Genomic DNA, 23,191 nt, shown 5'->3' with positions numbered 1-23,191 from the left:
AGACAAGCTTGTATGAATGTGGGCCACTCAATACATTAAACTTACAATTATACAATCAATGTAAAGGCACGGAAACACACACCACAACCACGCAACACACACACACACACACCCAGGTACAAGACCTAATAAAAAGTGGGACTCACCTTTTATTACTATATATACGATCTCTTTGTTTTATTTATTTTTTTTTTTAGATGTCTCAGCCATTCCAAAACTGATTTTCATCAAATAAACGTTGAACTCCTCTTAGAATGATATATGCTCTGAACTATTTTAAGAGTGATTTCTTGGTATCTAGCAAAAAGTTAAAAGCCCAATCCTCATCTCCACCAATACTATACCATCATCCCTTTAAGACACGATCAAGCGTGGTGAGAAGTGCGGGTGATTATATAAGTGACAGGGGTGGATCCGGGAAGGGGGGGGGGGGAGCAAACCGGGCGCCCCCTTTTATTTTGTTTTGTTTTGTTGTTGTTGTTGTTGTTTTTAATGAAAGTATAAACATGAAGTCGCACGATGATCTATTTTTGTTTCTGTCAGCCTATGAAACCCGGAAGTGGTACCAGAAATATAAACCGTGCCCCCCCCCCCCACACTTTACGGAATTCCTGGATCCGCCCCTAAGTGATACACACACCATTTTCTGTCTAGAGTGGAATAGTCTCGTGCTCATGATAAGTGCTATTGCAGTTACCTTGATAAAAAAGCCGAAGTCGGTCGAACTCACGAAAGAACCGAAGTGCGAGATAACACTACGTTATTAGAGCACATGTATAACATTTTTTATCGTAAAATACATGTACATGTAATTAATGATTTTTAATGCATACACATTCAAACACAAACGCACATTATCAGATCACACATGCACAGAATACGCCTATAGTACTGTGTTGTGTTGTTAGTTGCTACAAGGATCACTGCTCGATCCCTCCCCACAAAAAAGAAACACAAAAGCAAAAACAAAAACAAAGCAAAACAAAACAAAATCGTCGCCTTTTTTGTCAAGTACAAATTCAAGACACTCCAACTTCAAACCTAACCCCTTCCTTCTGTCACTATCCACTGTAGACACCACGTACGCAACACTTTCAGTTAATAAGAATGTATTGTTCATATGATTACGATGATTGTATGATATCAAAATGAAGCATGAAACCTTATATGCGATATTCACTATCATAATCCTATGTTCACACATTCGCGTTTTCCTGTTCTGTAACTGCGATCACTTTCACGGTATAATAGAGGAATTTTCGTCATTGTTCGGATCGAGCATGCACACACCAAGTAACGTAAATCAAAACCGCATCAAAGAAAACGAAAGGAAATAACATACGTTGTGCTTTTAATTTCTTTTTTTTTTGCACGCACTTCCGTAAAGGAGCCAAGTGATTGTAAAGTCATGATTACAATCGTATACCAAATTGATTCGACTGGATAGATTTGGATCAAATTGAAATGGATAGTAACCAATAAAGCTAACGGTGATCTGATATCTTATAAGAGCAATTGGACGAGGGAATTGTTAAATTTTCCCAAAGATGAAGTGTCACAGACTTGCAGTGAAAATCATGTAGCTATATACAACTGTACATTATTTTTATCGTTGTATGTTATTACTTTCTATGTCCACGTGGTCTCATCAAGGAGGTATCTCGCCTAGTAGTAGTAGCCTACCTTCCTGGTCTAAATATAACACAAACATTTTATAGGAACAGATAGAAAAGTTAATCTAGTATAGTTTTCTCTCTGTTTCATAACATTATCCTATTGCCTCCTTATGAGCTGTTCAAGACAGCCGGTTGAAAGATGAGCGAAGTTGACATAGTATCTATTGCTATAGATCTCAACCACCATTTACGGGTAATGCAAAATGTTCTCGGTGTGTTACAGTAATAATATACTCACCAGATCTTTTCACACAAGCCTGTCGATACGTGAAGGCGACGGGACCTCGTTGCTCAACCTGTACACGGAAAGATATAATGAATGCGATATGCATAGGCCCACCGGGAACTCGATATTGGCACGTCCAACTTGTGCGTGTAATCGAGTCAGTGTGTGTCATTGGCCGGATGTTATGTGCTCCATGGTGCTACAATGTAGTACCGCCTTGACGTGCCGAACCGATCGCTTCCATAGAACCAGCTGCAATACAATAACTTTCAGGATAGTGCCCTGATATTATTGTAACGCAAACAGCAGCTTGTTCAAAGTACGATCCGCATGTCTGCTCATTCACTGATATCCCAACTGCATGTAGCAAAGCAATGAAACGCTTTTTAACCTTCGTCGGTGAACTTTTTAATTTGACTTACCAACCTAATTATTATCGGACTGCTCAATTAATCTTACATTTTCATTATCATTACTTATTCACTGACATGTTTCTCTTCTATTTATTAAAATTTATTTATTTATTTATTTATTTACTAATCTCTTTGTTTATCTATTCATTTGTCTATCTATCTATCAGTCAGTTTGTTTGTCTATGCATATAAAATTAATATGTATATTATAATTATGTAAAACCTGTGGGTGGGGTCAAGTTGAATGTTACACAAATAATCTTGTATCGTATTATCGATTAGTTTTCGACGTGACTGCCATGAATGTATTAGTACTGAAAACTAGGGGAGGCTAATCAACCGTAAGATATGACAATCGTTATATTCGAGACGTGTTCAATAATTGAACTAATAAAGCTACAGACTGCTTTTGGGTGTGTTAGAGAGTTGGGACGTCGAATCGTAGCTTGATGGCTATGAACAGGGTGGTGGAGAGAGGTGTTCCCACCTCCCTGCTATATAGTAATAGTGTCTGCAAATAATATGGGGAAAGTTTCTGTTCATCCCACACATCTATCTGTGAGTGTACAGACATGGAATTGCACACATCAACCATTTAGTAATAATAATGATAATAATAATGATAATAATAATGATAATAATAATGATAATGATGATAATAATGATAATAATAATAATAATAATAATAATAATAATAATAATAATAATAATAATAATAATGATACATATATATATATATATATATACGACAAAGAGAGTGATTTCTTATCTTGTGCTCAGCGGAGACTTTTTTTTTTTTTATAATAGGTTGAAATAGGTTGACTTGTCTTTTGTATCGATAGAGGGGAGAGAGAGAGATCAGGGGCCTGTCTTATAAAGGCTTGTGATAGAAATCAATCACAAGATTTTTGTTTGCTGCAATGCGAGTTGCGATTGATTTGGGGACTTGTGATTGATTTGAAGGCTTTATAAGACGGGGCCCAGGAGAAAAAGAGGGGCGAGGGCGGGGGAGACAACTTCCTTTATTGTTTTTAGTGTGTTTTTAGTGTGTGAGGATTTACAAGTACATTCATTGAGGTACTCATGTCAGTGGTACACGTATATTGGAAGGGATACACGGCAAAATACTAGTACTAGTACACTGTACCATAATTATTTCTCACCCGTGTACAGAACTGTATTTGTTTTTGTTGTTTTGTTTTTTTTTCCGCTGAGCTACCTGCCTACAGCGCATGCGCATGTACTAAATGCAAAGCCTAAAGCTGGCTGCGTAGGTTATTGTGTGAATGAAAATACGGAGGAAATTCAGACATATGCCGTAAGTAGCACCTTCTGTATAAATATATACTCACTAATTAACATAAATGAGTTCAGAGTGTTTGGGGGTCATGGCAGTGTAGCGTATTTTTCAAGGAACATTTCTTGTATTGATAAACAATATTGAGTGTCCAGTTACTCGGGAACGACCGTCTTATCCACGGTCCCATGTGTAGTGATGGATGTCCTGTGTGCTTGTGACCTTTTCGTAGTATTAAAAAATGTTGATGTTGTGTTGGGGTCCGACGCGACGGTAGGTCTTGGATCCTGGATCTTGGATGAGTAGACCTCCCAGACATCTCCTGTGGAGTTTCAACTGGAGGTTGCGTAGAGGGTGGACTTTCAGAAAAGGTCATCAAATCGATGCTTTCTTGACATTCATTGTAAATACTATAGAACTCTATTTAGTAATAGTAAATACGTAGGCTCTAGTACAACGGTACAATCAAACCAGTGAATATAGTTCGTGAGTGAACTGGTGAACACTAACAGTGTTACTAGTAATAATAGTAACCCGCTACTCTACAGTGCACAGACAACTAGAGTAAAACCCCCAGTTTTTGGCTGGCCTCCAAAATCCGGACATCTATCACCACTTACGACTTGCCACAGCACAATTACAAGCCAGCAAATTCTATTGTCCAACACACGCATAATTTACCACATCGCGTCATACTGACTCATTATTACTAGCGTCACTGACATACTGTACTGGCACTGTTGTTCAAAACCGGAAAGTGCCTCAGTCACCGCCAAAAATCCCAACTAAAAATCCACTTCTGAAGTGCGCACAAATCAAGTCCCGTGTTGAGAATCGGGGCCACCGAAAAAAACGCTAAAAATCTAGCATTATGCCGATCTGTTGCGAGATATTTATATTATATTGGATGGCTATGAATGGGATACCAGGGAATATTGCACGAGTTAGGACCAATATTGCACAAATTGAAGATGAGTGCAATATTGACCCTAACGAGTGCAATATTCCCTGGTATTCCATGAATCAAGGCCATCCAATATACACCTGTAATTATTATCATCTATACAATCAAGCAGAGCAAGCATAAACTGCACAAAATTACCCGGCTTCTACTCGTCTTGGAAGTTGACTCGACAGTCACATCCCAGCGCTGAAAAGGGGAAGCCCCTAAAACTGCGTATGAAACAAACAACTAGCAAGATGTCTGCGCGCTTGTGAATTGTAACAAAATGACGCGCACTAGTAGCAAGCGTTTGCGCATTCAGCAAGCGCTAGTGCGATAGATGAGACAGAATTGAATATGGTGTGATCTTGAACGACAAGTAACCACGGTAGCCTATGGGGAATTAATACGTTGGCCTATGCGTTTTGTTCAATATGCTCTGATATTGAACGGTAAAAATTAAGCGGACTACAATACGCGTTTTTAATGCGCTGCTAAAACGTCTTATATAGATGATAATTATATTATATTGGATGGCTATGAATGGGATAACAGGGAATATTGCACGAGTTAGGGCCAATATTGCACGAATCGAAGATGAGTGCAATATTGGCCCTAACGAGTGCAATATTCCCTGGTATTCCATGAATCAAGGCCATCCAATATAATTATTATCATCTATACAATGAAGTAGAGCAAGCATAAACTGCACAAAATTACCCGGCTTCTACTCGTCTTTGAAGTTGACTCGGCAGTCACATCCCAGCGCTGAAAAGGGGAAGCCCCTAAAACTGCGTACATGAAACAAACAACTAGCAAGATGCTTGCGCGCTTGTGAATTGTAACAAAAATGACGCGCACTAGTAGCAAGCGTTTGCGCATTCAGCAAGCGCTCGCGCAATAGACGAGACAGAATTGAATATGGTATGATCTTGAACGGCAAGTAACAACGGTAGCCTATGGGGAAGTAACACGTTGGCCTATGCGTTTCGTTCAATATGCTCCGATATTGAACGGTAAAAATTGAGCGGAGTACAATACGCGTTTTTAATGCGCCGCTAAAACGTCCTATATAGATGATAATTGTGCTTATCGCATGCTCAGAGTGTATGGTATCCTCAAAAAAACGTGCCAATGTATAGGGTTTGAATGAAAGTGCTGACTTGCCAAAATTTGGATATCAACTGGTGCCGCAATGCCCCCGATGCAACCTTGCGCCAACAAGGTATGGCACAGCACATTTTTCAGTGGCCTTGTACACGCATTGACATTGAACTTGCATAGCCCGCGTCCGAATTACGGAGAGGCCAGACGGATTCTGGGGGATTATCAAGGTGATAATATTTTAGGATTTTGTGAAATTTTATAATGTTTTGAACAAAATTAACATTGAAAAAAAGTAGTTTGATTATACAGCAACATACAATTGTTGTAGATATGATTTTGTATGTACACTTGTATTATTTGAGTTGAACAAATATTGCAGAAAAGCTTAAGATGCACCTCCAGTTCGACTGATGGGCTGGCTGGCTGGCTGGCTGTCGATAGTGGAATCGAAACGCATTTTCTTAACTTTCGTTGTCTAGAGGATACCTTCATGGCTTTATCTTACAGAATATCCTTTGATGCATTATTCAAAGAAGTCTATAAAATTTCTGCTTTCTACTAAGTGATGCCAGTCATAGAAACATTATGGGCTCATTCACCCTTGGTCTGAATGCTGCCTATCCTTTTCATCAATACAAAACTATATGTGGATGTACCTCTACGCCAAGGGATATACCGGTATATACTATGACAGCACACAGCATCGTATAAAAAGCACAATTTTAAGATGCTATGAGAAGATGTTTATCCACTGAAAGGTACACTGTATAATCAGTTACAACCAGTTGGCATCCAGTATTTTAAAAAGTCCTACTCACAAGCTGGTGAGAATAATGTAACCAGTACACCACTCTGGCAAGCCTCAAGAAGTGCCTAAGCAAGCAATAAGTTGATTATACAATTTGTACGAGTTGAATTTGCCATGAAGAAAACATGAAATACTTTGTTGCCCAGGTGACCACTCTACATGGAAATGGATTATATGTTGTGAAAATTCTCAGAAAACAAGCCCCTTGGCTTGATCATTCACTTCTAGCCAAGAAAAGAAAGCATTTGTTGAAAATGATAAAGTACTAGTAGTAGCAATGGAAGTTTTTACAATAGTCTATCCAAGATTGGATAACAGAGGATGATTCTACTCCAAGGATGACATTAATGCCAAATGAAAGAACTTTGCAGAAATGAAATAAACATACCTTATTTCTTTCAGATTATAATACTAAATTGATAATGGTACCAAACAGTTTTGTGGTCCTGTTTTATTGCATAAAAGTTGATGCAATCCTGAGTGCATTTTGATGTTGTATTCAAACTTTCAATACAGATCTGGTTCGTTCTGTTTTCTTTGCCTATCTGCAGATATGGAGACATGGTCTTCTGTGTTGTACAATACATGCCATTGTGGTACTCTGGGCATTGTACTCCATGTGCTTTAGAGTAGCCGTTAGATCACTGAAACCTGCAAAAGGACTTTTTGATGTTTTGCTCAAGAACATAATGTAGAGAGCAGTGTGCAGTTATTTTAATCTTTTTATTTGAAACAAAGAAGTGAAAATATGGTTCACTTTACAAGGGTGTCATGTCCGTTACGCTAGTGTATAATACTAAGTATCAAATATTAGGGCACAAAGAAAAAAAATCTCCATAGTATTTAAGATATATGTATTCTTGTCCTGTTTTGCTATGGTGGGTGGTAGTAACTGGAAATTTCTCACTAATTGTAGCTAGCTGGTGCAGGAGCAAATTTGTTTTATATTTGTCTGTTTTGTAAATATATAAAAAGACCAACCCTCCTAAAATGATAAAAATATAAGAAATATTACAAGATTGCAGTTATGATGTGTGTCCCTATGTTCTAACCTTACTATGTCAACAATTGAATATCTGCTGTACCTTGTAATAAAAAAATTCTGTTAGCTTACAAAAAGTGGACAGAACTGTCATGTGCGTTACACTCAAAGTGTCATGTCCGTTACGCAATATTTTAAACTATTAAAAAAGAATGAACAGTAAAACTACTCTAAAATAGGACTTTATGAGTAAAGCATGACCTAAAGGTTTAATGAAGACCAAAACCAGCTGTATCTTATCCAAAAATTCACAGGAATTTTCATAATGGTACATAAGTAGATCAAAATGCCTTGTCCATTTAGTGTCGTGTCCATTACGCTCGCAAAAAAATGCAATTTCTCAACAACCACTTGAAAAATTTCCATGAAATTTTCTGTGTGTGTTACGTATACTTAAATGTGTCTGATAAACTCAGAATCTTTCGGAGACTGCCAATTTCACTGTGTGATGGTTTGAATTTCAAAAAAGTGGTCTGAATGTCATGTCCGTTATGCTGGAATTGACCATTTCCCAAAAATAACAGCTTATACAGTACATTACCTGTGGCATAATCTACCAGACTATACATGAAATAGATTTTCCTTTGTTTTATTTTATAAATGTTAATTAATATGAATTCCTGATATTTGCGGAATTCATACCTTTTGCTCTAAATCACAAAATAAAGCTCAGACTAGAAGCCTATTTTTATGCCTCCGCCACGAAGTGGTGCCGGAGGCATGTTTTCGGGTTGTCCGTCTGTCCGTCCGTCCTTCCGTTCGTCCGTCCTTCCGTCCGTCCGTAATGAATTTTGTGGACAAGGTAACTATCAAAACCTGTTGAGGTATCCTAATGAAACTTGGCATGTATGTGTATTAGGGGGTGAAGTTGTGCCTATCAACTTTTGGGTGCACATGCTCAAGGTCAAAGGTCAAAAGGTCAAGGTGAAATACATAAAATTTCACTATTTCCACCATATCTATTGAATGCCTGAAGATATTTTCTTGAAACTTAGTGTAAACATGTATTACCCAATTAAGATTCTCTGGTGAAAGTTTGGGTCATGAGGTCAAAGGTCAAAGGTCAAAAGGTCAAGTAAAAATATTAAAACTTTTTTTTTCTCCATACCTTGGAAAATTGTTCTAGAAGGTATCTTCATGGAACATAGTGTATGGGTAATTCCATGAAGTTGGGGCACAAAGTGTTACATTCTAGCATAACTCAATACTAATTATGCTATACATATATTGTTTATAGGCTTTACATTTGTATTGAGACCATACATTTTCCTGGAAATTTTGTGCCATTCAGACTCAATTTTGATGAAGTTATTTTTAAAAAATGTAACGGTGTCCTGTAGCATCGTGACGTGTCCATGTAGCATCGTGATAGTTAAAATCTGGTCCTAAAAGACAAATTAATGCAATTAGCTTGACCAAAATTTGATATAATATGCATAATTACTCAATTAGTCAGATAGCTAAATATCTTTACTCTCCATTCAACAGTCTTACTTTTACAAGAAAATTACAAAAAATGTCACTATGCTACGCAGTGTCCACCGAATGTAACAAAAAAGGACACCGCGTAGCATCGTGATACATTTTGTAATTTTCTTTTAAAATGAAAACTGTGTACAGGAAATTTGAGATATTTAGCTACCTGACTAATCTAGTAAATATGCATATTACATCAAATTTTGGTCAAGCTGATTGCCATAATTTGTCTCTTAAGACCAAATTTTAAAATATCACGATGCTACATGGACACGTCACGATGCTACAGGACACCGTTACATATTGTTTAATAACTTCATCAAAATTGAGTCTGAATGGCACAAAGTTTCCAAGAAAATGTGTGGCCTCAATGCAAATATAAAGCCTACTAACAATAAATGTATAGCATAATTAATATTGAGTTATGCTGAAATGTATTTTTCAAATATCACGATGCTACATGGACACTGCCCCAACTTCATGGAATTACCCGTATACATATACTGACTGGAAGTGATTATCTAGAGAATGTAGGGTTGATGGGGTCAAAGGTCAGGGGTCAAAGGTCAAGTGCAACACTTCAAAATTTTACTATTTCCCTCCTATCATGCTATGCCAGCAGGGTTATTTATTTTTTTTTTTTACACTTGGTGTATGCATACATGTGTAACCTAATAGAAATTGTCTGGAAAATTTTTCTTCTTTTTTTTTGCCTCAAAGGTCAAAAGGTCAAAGATCAAGTGAAAGTGCTGAACTAACTTTTTCCTCCATATCTCGGAAGTGGCTCAAGTTATCTTGAAACTTAGTACATATTATGCATGTTCTACCTGAAAGTGATTATCTTATGAATTTTAGGGTCAAGGGCCAGATGAAAATGGTAACAATTTACTATTCAATTCAGAAATTGCACTTTTTCTCCACACCTGTACCTTGAAAATCACTCAATGCCTAAATGTATATGGATCAAAGTCGAGTTAAAGTCCTTAAATCCCTAGATACATGCTCTCCTATTCATCCAATTAAACCTACAACTGTAGGTCAAGAAAGGTGAACATTCAACACATTTGTGACAAACTTGTCATTTTAATATTTTGCCAATTTTGTGAAAATGTAATCACACATTGTCCACATGTACTATCTAGACCTATTGGGAAAATCATGCATTATGGCGGAGGCATACCAGTCGCCAAAGCGACATTTCTAGTTGTATTCTATTCTTTGTAGCTGTCCTACAATGTACAGTACTTAAAAAAAAATGATGTTTCAAAATTGGAATCTTATGTATTTTGGTATCTTATAAATTTCTTATATATTTCTTTTTTTGACCTTTTGTTGTTTTTTTCTTGCAAAGTTTATCACACAACCTATTTCAAGCATAGTTATTCTGAGATTAATTAATTTCATGTCATTGAAAATGAAAGGGATAATCCTAATACCTTTAACATGTACAATAAGGAGTTAAAACACTGTTTGCATTGACTTTGTACACAAAATCACATTTTTAAGCCATCTTTGGTCTGATGAGCATGAATATAAGGTCGTGTAGTGTTGTAACGGTATGCCTCATTTTTGCAAATCATTTTTGCAAGTCATGTGCAAGATGTGCAAGACTTGAAAGTAGACTGTAAGCGGTGCATTTAGAGTTAAATTAAGTTGAAACATGATGAGATCCCAGTCACAGCGAGGTCAACTCAAATGATTGGTAGTTAAAGTACATTGTAGTTGCACTGCAATAACAAGGTGAAATTTCCAGATTTGATCCAATCTCTCTGTTCCAAAATTCTGACATCACTAGCATGCAGATTGAGAGAAAGACCATGGGGGAAAAATTGTTATGAAATATTTTGCATTGTGATTTTTTTTTTAATTCTGAATTTTGCACTTTGCAGAACTGTCATTAAGGTAATGCACAGATATTTGTGAAGCTATTGTGTCATGTACAGCTTTACTCACATCTGTACAACTAAAAACAAGCAAAGCTCATCATAATTGACATGTGAAAGATTCATTGACTGCAATTTTCTTGATTCACAATAGATTAATTTATGCTTCATTTTTTTCTTTCTTTCCTCATTAGATGGAACCGAAGTGACACACCTATTCAAGTAGACACACCCATTTAAACACGTCTCAAGATGGAATGCGATGCTGAACGTTGTGATGCATCACATGCAGGCAGTGCAGTAGCTAATGCAACTCCTGGTGGAAGCTTGTCAGAGGCAGTCACTATACAGCATATGGAAGTAGATAGCAATTCTTGTCAAGTTTCCCATGGTTCAGGGACTGACTTGGAGAAGGATGGAACATCATTTGCTTCAGAAGTTGAGCAGGATACAAATGTAGTGCCAGAATGCAATGTCCCAGACGAAAGGGAAAGCCAGACAGCAACTGTCGAGGAGCAGGATCGAGTGCAGACCAAGATGCAGTCGAGCTCTGTTCCCAGTCTAAGACTGCTTCCTCCAGAAGGGTCTGGACATTCAAACTCTGCTCTATCGGACACTGTTGAAGAGGGAATGGATACAGGAGGTGATTTTCCCAGTCCGTCTCATGAAAACAGTGAACAAACAGTTTGCGATACAGAGAGAAATCTTGCAATTTCAAGTGGTGTTGAGGAAGCCACAGAGCAAATGGAGGTAAGTTCCACTTCCATTGGAGAGGAACCAACATCTTTGCAGCTGACGACAGCTGATGGATGTTCTGAGATTACAGTGACTGCAGAGACAGACCCTGTTAGTGAAGGAACAGCAGCTGATGTGGTAGTGAGTGTTTCACCTGGTAAAGAAACTGGGATGGCAAAAAGTGTGCTCGTAGAAAGTTCTGTGTTAAGTTCCTGTTTGAAGGTGAAAGGACAAGGAGGTTTGGATGCTGCAACTGATTCTCTCAAAGGAGCAAGCAGCGTTCCACCAGCAGAACTTGCAGAACAAGATGTCGAGAACTTGCAGCCTGGTGATGATGGATTGGCAGAAAGCATATCGTCTGCCAGGAGTGTTGATACTTGTAAGATAGTGATGGACAAGATTCAAAGCATAAACAACTCAGATAAAGAAAGAGTGCTGCATGACCCAAACTTTGATGGGGAGTGCAGTTCAGCAGAGAAAGCAAGTGGTGCTACTTCATACACAACTCAGACAATACATTCTTCTCAGGCCAATGGAGGAAAGAGCGATAAACTCGTAGAGCACACAGAATGTCCAAGTAGAAGAGAAGCAAGTGATGAGGAAGTATCTTTTGAAACACCCCAGAACCGTGATATGACGCATGAACCATTGGTTTTACCGACAAACATGAGTGCTGGAGCAAATGTTTTTGCAGCAGAGAATGTTGGCCCTTGCTCAGAATTACCAAGCTTGAGATTAATGAGCTCACTTGAAAAACCATGTGAGTCAAACATTTATGAAGCAGGACCATCGCAGGCCTTGCTTGTGCCAGAGACAGACTTGCAGAGTGATCATAAACCACATACATTGATAGAGATGGAAGCTACAAAACCTCAAGGGGTGGAAAATGGTGGTGAACATGATATTCAATGCAGTGGAGCTATTGTAGCCGTTAATGCAACAAATGAGAAATCTTTCAATGCAAACCCATTAAGATCAGATACTGCAGTTATTGCTAATGATACCATCCCAGAAAAAGATAAAAGCGTGTCTGAAACTGCACTGGCCTGGAAAGGAGAAGAACAAGTAGAAAGACCAAAGACTGTAGAATCAGGGGAAAATACAATGAAAACTGATCTTGTCGCAAGTGAAAACATGGACATAGAAGAATGCCCTGACAACAGAAGAGAACATGCCCCAGAGGTAGCTGCTGGTAATCGTGCGAGTGTATATACTACAAGTGGCAAACAGGTAGATGAAAGTTACATGGCAAAAATGGAAGTGACTGAGTCAGGGAAGGATGATTGTATCATCGATGTGAGTCAAGGAATGGGGGAAAGATCAGTTCAAGAGGTACCAGCGGTTAGCAGTTCTGCACCAGGTAAACAGAATATGGTGGAGGTTTCAGTCAGTGAAAAGGATATGACTGACACAGCATTAGAAAATATGTGCCGTAACTCTTTTGAAAAAGAAATTGATGAGGAAGAAACAAAGGACATTGACTCAGAGAAAAATGAAGCTGCCACCCCTACTTTAATCCCCGACATTCCACACAGTGCTGACAAGATATGTGAAGAATCAAAAGAAGACATTCCACTGCAAGAGAAAATGGATAGCCTGCCACTCAGTTCCAAAGTCACTGGCTCACCAGAAATCATTCCACCTGGTTGTGCGTCATCCACTCCCACTCCACCAGAACTGCAAAAGGACATGCAAGATGGGAGATTGCATAAGGATGAATTTGCCCCAGGATCATTGATAGAGTCACCAGACAAACCTGAGGGAGAGTCACAGGAGATGGAACAGAGCCCATCCTGTCCAGCAGCTGATGATACAGGATTTGCAGAAGGAACATCAGATGGCACAGAAAAAACTGAGTCAGCGCACACAGGAAGGAGTGCAGGAAATGAAAATGAAAAATGTCCAGAAATGCCAACATGCAGAGTTTTAAGCACCCCAAACAGCCCACCCTCAGAACTCCAAAGGACCTCTACAGAAGACAAGCCAATGGAGGAAGTTAAAACAATGAATTATGACACGTGCACCGATTTGCCTAGCGTAGCAGCCCCGGCAGGGGACAGAGATGTGGAGTCACGATTACATCCCGATCCTCCTGTCCTAGCTCCAGAGATAAGAGGTGGAACATCTCCTTCCTGTGAAATTTTGGCTGATGAACCAATGGAATGCACTCCTGGCTTGCAGGACAAAACACCAGAAGAGGCCCCTCAAGACTCTCCTGATGAAGTAACAATACCACGGCTAGAAGCAGAAACAAAAAAGACTCAGAATGACTCTCCTGGGGATAGTGAAATCATTTATGATGATACAGAAATGCTGGAACATTGTGCATTGGATGAAACAGCAGTAGCAGTACATGAACCTGTATTGAGCCAAAGTGGTGCGGAAAGAATTCAAAGGGACCAAGACAATACAGCTCAGCATTGTGAGAGTATTAGTTCAGTGTCTGAAATGGTCAGTGAATGTCAAGAGAGGGTAAAGCAAAGCAGTAAATTTATCACCACACAATTCACCAGAAGCTATGAGCACCAGAGCAAAACATTGCCCAGGTCAGAATTATCTGAAATGATGACAAGAGAGGATGCAGAGCAAGAGATGGAGTTATCTCCAGAAGAAATATCTGCACAATTAGTGGATGTTTCAAAGAAAGACATGGACAATGAAAATAATCAAAATTCTGAAAATGAAATCTCAGATTTTGAGGCAATTGGGTCTGGAGAAAGAATTGATGAAAAGCATGGAAACACAACTGTGCTTTCTGATCAACAAGAGGAGATGCAACTTGGTTCTGAAATATCTGATGAGGCAAGAAAGGTGGATGAACAGAGTATTGGCAATAAAATTGATATCTGTGAAGATAAGCCTCAAGCATTAGATGCTGCAACAGAAAATGAGAATGATGTAGACAGAGCTGAGCAAGGGGAAAAGTGTGACTCCTCATCCAATCTGTCAAAGCATCCGGTTAGTGACAATGATGTTGCACTCTTAACCCACGCAGAAGTTGAACATCCCAATGATGCTGATGAAGAAATGCAATCTGGGACAGAGACTTGTGAAAGCAAACCTCAAGTGTCAGAAACTGCAACAGAAAGTGAGAATGATCGAAATAGAGATGAGCAAGTAGAAAAGTTGGATTATTCATCTGGTCAGGTGTCAAATTATCCTGTCAGTCAGAGTGAGGCTTCAGGCTTGACCAGTAGTAGAGTTGAGGAACACATAAATGATGTTGACAAAGAAATTCGGTCTGAGACAGATATTTGTGAAGACGAGCCCCTGGCATCAAAACCTGCAGTAGAGAATGAGAGTAATCAAACTGAAGATGAGCAAGGTGAAGATCTGGATTCCTCATCCAATCAATTGTCAAAGCATCCTGTTAGTCAGAGTTATGTTGCAAGTGTGACCAGCTTAGGAGTTGAGGAACAGCACAATGATGTTGACAAAGAAATGCAGTCTGGAACAGATGTTTTTGAAGACGAGCCCCAAACGTTAAAAACTGCCATAGAGAATGAAAGTAATCAAAGTGGAGATAGGCAAGATGAAGAGCTGGATTCCTCATCCAATCAGTTGTCAAAGCATCCTGTCAGTAATACTGATGTTGCAGGCTTGACAAGCATAGGAGTTGAGGAACAGCACAACAATACTGACAATGAAATGCAGTCTGGGACAGAACTTTTGCAGCTATCAGAAAACAGCCATGAGTGCAGTGAAGACCAAGAGATGACTGAACATACTGATGCTATGGTAGCGCCTGATACAAACATTGACATGCGGCAAGAGGCAACAGAGAAGTCAATGGTGTCTGACCCTGTATGTGTGGAAGAAGCACACCATCAGGTTCTGTCTGCAGACGAAGCACTTCATCAGGTTCTGTCTGCAGACGAAGCACTTCCTCCACCAAATCTCACCCCTTGGCAGCAAGAATCTGAAGTCAGTACATCTGTGTCTCCTCGAGAAAACATGAAGATTGTTGAACATGAACTGGATCCAAGTGCACCACTCTTGACACCGATAGAAACTGATGAGCCTCCTTTGCACAGTACAATCTGTATGGGACAGTCAAGGGAATCAAAAACAATCCTTGAATCAACAGTGTCAGAATCAAGACAGTCTGCAGAGTTGCCTGAGGGAAGTATTGATGATTGCTGTAGCACATCGGGGAGTGAGACCCTAATGATTGATGAAGTGCCTTCCATGCCAGCAGCAAGTGAGACGAATGTGTCACAAAACACAGTGCAGAGTAGTGAAAGAACTATGACAATGTCAGAGGATCAGGAAACGACCAGTATGGGTTGTGATGAGGCTGATATCTGTGAGCCAGAGTCCATGCAGGCACATACAGGTCCAGCTGTGCCCTCCTGCACTTTCACCACATTGGACACTCATCAGCCAGCTGAAGTCATCCATGAACAAGCAGCAAAAGATGTGTGTCCTGTTTCAGAAACTTGGGATGAAGCTCACAACAAAAGTGAAGTATCTGTGCAAAGTGACTTGGACAGAGTGATTCCAGATGCTTCAGGTGTGTCTTCCAGGACCAATATGTCAGAACCAGATGATGCCAGTTCTTCCACCCCAAAGCAACAAGAGTCTGCCATTAATTCTGAATTGTCCATTGTCGAAGGCGATGCTGATAAGGCAGCAAGTTTAGTCAGCTCCAAGCAAGTGAAGGAAGGCAGGGTTGATAATGCCTTCAACATGGTGATGGACACTGCTGTGGTAGATTTAACTGTTTCCAGTAGAGACCAACAAACTGCCCAAAGAGAAACAGACACACCAAAAGTGGATACATTGACAGAGGCAGAAGAGACACCTGATAATGTAAAAGTTTGTGTAGGGGACAATATTAATGAAGGTAAAACTGCTGAGATGGATGTTGAAGGTGAAATAGATGTGGCAAGTGATGCTGTTTCAGGGAGGGAACAACAAAACTTAGGCAGCTCTTCTGAAGGAGTGGTAATCTCTGAGAGGATGAATGCAGATGACCAAAACAGGAATGCTTGCATATCATCAGTGTCTGCTGTTGAGTCTGTAGGGTCCGTTTATGAGAAAGTTGCATCAAAGGGAGCATTTTGCAACAGTTCTCAAGAAGTGCCATCACAAGTTGATACTGCTGGTACTGTACCTATTAGAAATGAGTCTGATACAGGAGGGACTACATCCCTTAACGAGGAGGGTAATTTTGCTAAAGCATCAGAGATGCAAGATAGTACATTGAACAGTTGCCATAAAACAACAGCTGCTGTGGACATAGATGATGCACATTTAAAACTGCCACATGAAAATATTTCAGCAGTGTTGCCATCTCAGTCAGCACAGTCAGAAGATGAAACATGTGCTGGAAATGGTACATCAGAAGAAGTGAACTTTGATAGAGCAGATGAAACTGTCATGCTAACTGAAACAAATTCAGAAATAAGAGCACCACTGGATTCAAAAGGCAAAGATATGCCCCTTGAGGAGAGAGCTCAGAAGGTCAGAAAGGAGTTGATGGACGTTTCAAAAATCATTGAGCAGGTTAGCGGAAATCTTGCAGAGAAGATAGCAGAAGACGTCATTCACTTCTCTGAGTTGTCGGGGCAAGAAAATACATCAGCTATGCAGCACATGGTCAGTTGTGCTGGAGACGGTCCTACTGATGGCAAGGCAGCAAATCCTTCGATAGTGCTCGAGGCTGACAGTAAACTGTGTGTACCTGAAAGCAAGGGTGGTATGGATCAGATGAAAGTCAAGAGACTTGCTTCTGGAAGGGATGGTGCCATTCAGAAACCAGGGCAAGAGAGTCAGATTGGAAGCTTGACAGAAATGCAGGATGATGGAGGGACCCAATCCGTTGATGGTCAAGTGGTGCATTTGCCTTGTGATGCTTGTGATGAACCAGAGCCAATGGACACAGATGCAGATAGTGGTAAACTCTTGATTGCTGAAACTACCTCAGAAACTGTTGATGTAAGATCCTCTGAAGGAGAATTGTTAGATTCCAAAGTGTCCAACAAGGTACCACTCCAAGCTGGACAAACAGTACAGAATAATGTGAGTGGCATTCAAACTGCTAGTGAAACTGCCAGGGTCAAATTCCCCACCCAGATGGATGTACAGAGTGAGGAAAACAGGGCAAAGCCTACAGTTCTGAGTGACCCACTGTCTGATCAAAACATTACTGATTCGTTTCTCCAGGCAAGTGAAGATACAGCAACCATCATCTTAGGAGAAATTCTCAAGATGTCCGAGAGCATGAGCGAAGGTGGAGTGACTGCTGCTCCTCTAACCAAAGCTGGCGTTCCTCAAGAACCTCAGGAGCCCTCACAGGTAATGCAGGAGACAGTAGAGATTGATGATCAAATTGCATCCAAGAAGATAGAGCAGAGTGTGGAGAAGGTAGAGCCTGGCTTGGTGGCATCTGCTACTGATCAAGTCGTCATCTCATGTGAATTTCTTTCCGAAAATGATGATGTAGTTGACCTTTTGCATTATGAGACTGTAAGCCAAGAGGTTGTGGACAAAGCTTATGAAATGGAGGTGAAGTCGGTTTGCAGTCAAGATGATGCTCGATCTGTCACTAGGAAGCCCAGGAAGCGATTACTCGCCAAAACGTGCCGCACAGGGAACTGCTCTTGCAAATACTGTACTGAGGCAAAGAGAGCCAAGCTGGCTGAGGCAGAGAAGGAAGCAGAGGACAATCGTATCAAGAGGAAACCCATGCCGGCAAACCGATTCAAGAAGCTCTCGATCTCCTTCACCCCAACTGCTGAGACTGTGAAGTGCACCATGTGTATGAAGCAGTTTGAGGATGAAAAGAGCATGCAGGAGCACTTTGCATCTACCCACACCAACCTCCCAAAGCTCTGCTCCATCTGTAAGGTGAACTTTGAGAGTGATGAAACCCTGCAAGAGCACGAGGCAGAGCATATGCACAATGGCCTGTTTTTGTGCCTTGTATGTGGCAGGACTTACAAACAGAAAGCACATCTTGTCAGGCACTACCAGTCTCACTCCAAAGACATCAAGGCAAAGGCTACCAAGCGAGAGGCGTCTCCCGCCGATACTACCAAGCAAGAAGGATTGGGGATCAAGGTGAAGAAGGAACGGTTTCCATGCACCCTTTGTGGCAAAGAATTTCTTGACACAAAGCTGCTGGAAAATCACAAGAAGATTCATACGGGTAAGTCCCAGGCCCGAAACACAGAAAAGAAAATGAGAGCACCAGAGGTGCATCTTACAGACTTACCTACAGTATCAAATTGAGCTTCTGAGGTGAATGTATGATGTGCTGGGTGTGATCTAGACAATGGGAAACTCACCTCATGCACACAATGCCACACACAGTGTAGAGATCCTGTAACTCACCTATAATGATTAACTTGATATAACATTTTGAACATTATCTTCAGAAGTTGTCCGTGCATAACTTATCAAACTGTGCAAAAATTTGCGGGCAACATGTACTCGTAGTTGATACTCTCACACGGAAAGTGTACATGTGAGACATGTATTCAGTGCAAAAGTGTGTAGATGTACATGTATGTTTCGTGAAATTGAGTTAAGAAAATGAAATGAATGAGTGAGAGATTATTATCTTTTACAAAGAATCAGACCCAGCATTGGTAGAAATAAGGAGGTAAGATATTCTCATTTCAGTTTGACATGCAAGTGAACTACATTGTATTACATATAAAAGCAGTACAGAAAGGTAATGCAAAGTCCATAGCAGATTTGATGAAGCACTTGTGAGCTGTAACAGAAATTTGACTTTGTGTCTGAAGTATCTTTCATCACTTTTTTTTATTGTTTTGCCAAATATTGCCTAACATGATGCAGTCAACAGGGCCATAACAACAAAGGTTCTGTGTTCTTAAAATATGTACCTGTATGTAAAAGAGAAAGGAAAAAAACAATAAAGTCTCCACGCTTTAAAGGGATGGTACAGTCTTAGTGGCGATGAGGATTAAGCTTTTAACTTTGTGCATAATACCAAGAAACATCTTATGAATTGTGAAAGAGCATGTCATTCCAAGAGGGATTCAATGATTATTTGATGAAAATTTATTTTGGAATGGCCGAGACATTAAAAAACAAAGTAAAACAAAGTGACCATAATAAAAGGAGGGTCCCACTGTGCATTAGGTTTGCTCTTTTTTGGATATCACAGCCATTTCAAAATCAACTTTCATCAAATAAAATTATTGAATCCCTCTTGGAATTATATGCTCTTTCACAATTCATAAGATGTTTCTCATTATCTCACCAAAAATTGTCAGAAACCGAAGTTAGGTCTCAACCAAAATCATACGATCCCTTTAAAAGGTGAGACACAGCAGATCACAGTTCTTTCACAAAATTCTTCGTCAGAGAGATCAAGATTTTGAACAAAATTTCATGTCATGGCAGGTTTGGGTGAGTAATGGCATGTATCTGATGTCTTGGTGGTTGCATACATGTAGTGTGAGGATGCCACTCATTTTAATGTTTAAGTAACTGTGCTTTGGTGATCCCACTCCCCCCTTTCTTTACAGGAGAGCTACCCTACCCATGCACTATGTGTAACAAATCCTTCAAGCAGCCCAACCAGCTGCGCCTCCATGAGCGGGTGCACACGGGCGAGAAACCGTTTGTCTGCAAATACTGCAACAAGACGTTCCCCAGCAGCAGCAACATGAAGCGGCACGAGCGCACCCACACCGGCTACAAGCCCTACATCTGCCGCATATGCGACAAGCCGCTCAGCGAGAAGTGGATCCTACGCAAGCATGAAAAGACCCACCTGCACATCGCCGGAATCTCCTTTGACGACTGAGTGGATCCCAGTGTTGGGGATGCTGTGTGGAAACCCCTGGCAACAGGTGCCACTCTTAGACCATTGATAGACAATAACTCTAGAACAAAAACAACTTGCCAACGAGGACGGATGTTGCCAAATCAATTATCATCAAGCAAAATGGAAATTTGTGCATAAGACTACCAGCCGTGTCACCATGAAAAGTATGTAAAGATACAAGCTTTTGAGCCCTATGCAATATTTTTCATGCACAGTTGAATGATTGCTGAACGGAGGAGCCTGTTTGAATCACTCAAGACTTTCAGGGGAAATGACGACTTCTGCTGATATCAGAAATCATTCAGTCACATGCTTTTTGCATTCAAATGCTTGGCCATTTACAAGATGAATGATGACATTTTCAAATCTCAGATATTTCAGTCCAGCATCTTTAATTCTATCTATACATTGTATCTTTGAAGACAGCAGAAATACACTTTTTTTCTGTACTATTTAATATGTCAATGATGTTAGAGTCTGTTTACACCATGTATATTGGAGAAGGCAGTCAAGGTCATACACATTCTATGGTGTTCTGGCTTGTAAATGATATGTAAGTCTTGATGGAATGCTTTTTATTCTATCGTTGTTGATATGAAATCGTGGTAGCAGTGATACAGCATTGATGGGTGGCATGTTTTTCTTTTTCTTCAAAATCTTATACAACAAATAGACACATCACTGGCAGGAGATTTTGAAGAATATCTTTGTAGGCAAGCTGATTTTTTAATGGGACAAATGCTGCTTTGACTTTAAGAAACAAAGACATGCTGAGGCTTAGCAGCAATTAAAGCACCCCTAGTTGATAAAAGTACCTACACACAGAAATTGCATACATTTGCGAAGGTTCCTCCTCAATTTGTTTCCCCTTTGTAAGATTTTCAGTGTGCGAGTCCTACTCTCCGCACACCCATTCCATCAAACTTCCTATGGAGGTTCAAAAGCATGTTTTATACCCCTGCATACTCAAAAGTGTACCTGGGGGATAGGAATCAATGTGTGGTTGATCTGTTCAGGCGGTCCATTGCAAATCTTGTGTTGAAAACTCCCTCTACAGTTTTGAAGCAATTTAGATGAAATTTAGTGTTCATGATGAAATTGAGATGTAGATGTGCAGGACGAAGACATGTTTTTTTTTGTGTGTATATGTTGGAGAGATTGTCATGGTAACCACAATTTTCCCAAAACATTGTGGAGCTAACAACTTCTACAGTATTAAAGCAATTAATTTCAAATTTGGTAGACATTATGGCATTCAGATACAGATGTGGAAGACCTGATTTTTGTGTTTGCCAGACAAAGTGTTGCCATGGTAATGGTATGTCAGACGAAGTTTTGCTATGGTAACCACAATTTTACCAAAACCTTGTAGAGCGACATAAATGCACAGTATTTGAGCAATTTATTTCAAAATTGGTATGTTTAATGATTTAAGTTGTAGTTAATGCAAGACACTCCATATGTTTGTAACCTGACAAGGAATTGCCATGGAAACTGCATATTTTCTTTAAAATCTTGTGGAGTGAACTACTTCGACAATTGTGAAGTTATTGAAGCCAAGTTTGGTTGACATTGTGGCTTTGAGGTATAGATGTGGATGCATGATTTTTGTGTTTGCCAGACAAAGTATTGCCATGGTAGTCACAATTTTACCAAGACTTTGTAAATCATATTACTTCCACAGCATTCAAGCAATCAAGGTTAAATTTAGTATGTATGATATATAGGTGTAGGTACATGTAAATATACAGGCTGTACATGCGAGACACCATAGGGGTGTGGACTGCTGGAATGGGTGTATTAAATAATCACCTTCAGTGATAGTTCTAGTTTTAATTGCATCACTTTCCAGATTTGTCTGAATGAAGGAAACATTTTGGCATTCTAGACCAGAGAATGTCTGTCAGGTTGTCCGGAGTGAATGGAAGGTCCTCTTTATTGTGAAAGTTGAGGATCGTATTCGTAAAAAAGTATTCCATTATTGTGCAAAAACTACATGCAGTGCATACATGTATGTACATCTAAATATTTGTTCTGGCAATCAGGAATGAGTGAATTACACCAGAACACTGGGGACACCTTTTTGCTGGTCATTTGATGCCATCAAGCAAAGTCTTCACTTTAATAGTCCTCTACATAAGTCCTTTTCTGCTAAGAATACAAGTGTAAATCTGATGTAAGCTGCAATTACATAAAGACTTACTACGTACAAGCTCAGCAGAGTTATTGTTCCATCTCTGGGGGCTTATCGCAGGTAAAGGTGGTCAGGCTTGAGCATTTTGAGGGCTGTCCCATATGGTGGTTTTCATATTCCCAAGGGTGTAGGATGCCTTTATCATGGCATGAAAAATCACGTTTCATCTTTAGCTAGGGCCTTCTTGTTTTGTTGAGTGAATAGAAGTGAACAGGTTGAATGAGTTCAGTATAGAACATCAGTGTTTCAACAGACATTGCATCTGTGTTTTGCAGTCAACGTGTACATACATGTAGAAATTGGACACAATATATGTATTCCAGAGTCATCTGTTTTCATGTAAATATGAGTGCTAGTATTTTTCTCCAAACTCTACAAAGTGGCAGAGTGACCAAGTCAAGATGGCGTTTGTGGTGCACAGGTTGTTTTCATAGTGTAAAGGCAGGAAATGTACAGCACGCACTGTTTATTGAAAGCAAGACTTTGCAGTTGTAAAGTTGATTGTCAAAATTGCTCCTGCTTCCCCCCACCCCCACCTGAAATGTAGATTGAATGAATGGAAGGTACAGCAGTCATACCATTTAC

The 23,191-nt window shown here is 39.8% G+C and overlaps 1 protein-coding gene across 1 annotated transcript; it reads left to right on the top strand.

Annotated features, from left to right (window-relative positions):
* The first annotated feature begins 11,408 nt into the window (after window positions 1–11,408).
* Window positions 11,409–21,428, top strand: LOC140238234 (uncharacterized). The gene is made up of 2 exons (XM_072318170.1): window positions 11,409–18,759; window positions 20,111–21,428. The coding sequence occupies exons 1-2, from the start codon at window positions 11,409–11,411 to the stop codon at window positions 20,389–20,391; spliced, it is 7,632 nt and encodes a 2,543-aa protein (XP_072174271.1). The 3' UTR covers window positions 20,392–21,428.
* Window positions 21,429–23,191: the final 1,763 nt, after the last annotated feature.

Source organism: Diadema setosum, chromosome 14 (genome assembly GCF_964275005.1).
Source record: "Diadema setosum chromosome 14, eeDiaSeto1, whole genome shotgun sequence".
Lineage (NCBI taxonomy): Eukaryota > Metazoa > Echinodermata > Echinoidea > Diadematoida > Diadematidae > Diadema > Diadema setosum.
Note: the sequence above shows the minus strand (reverse complement) of the source record. Positions and strands in the feature narration are given on the sequence as shown.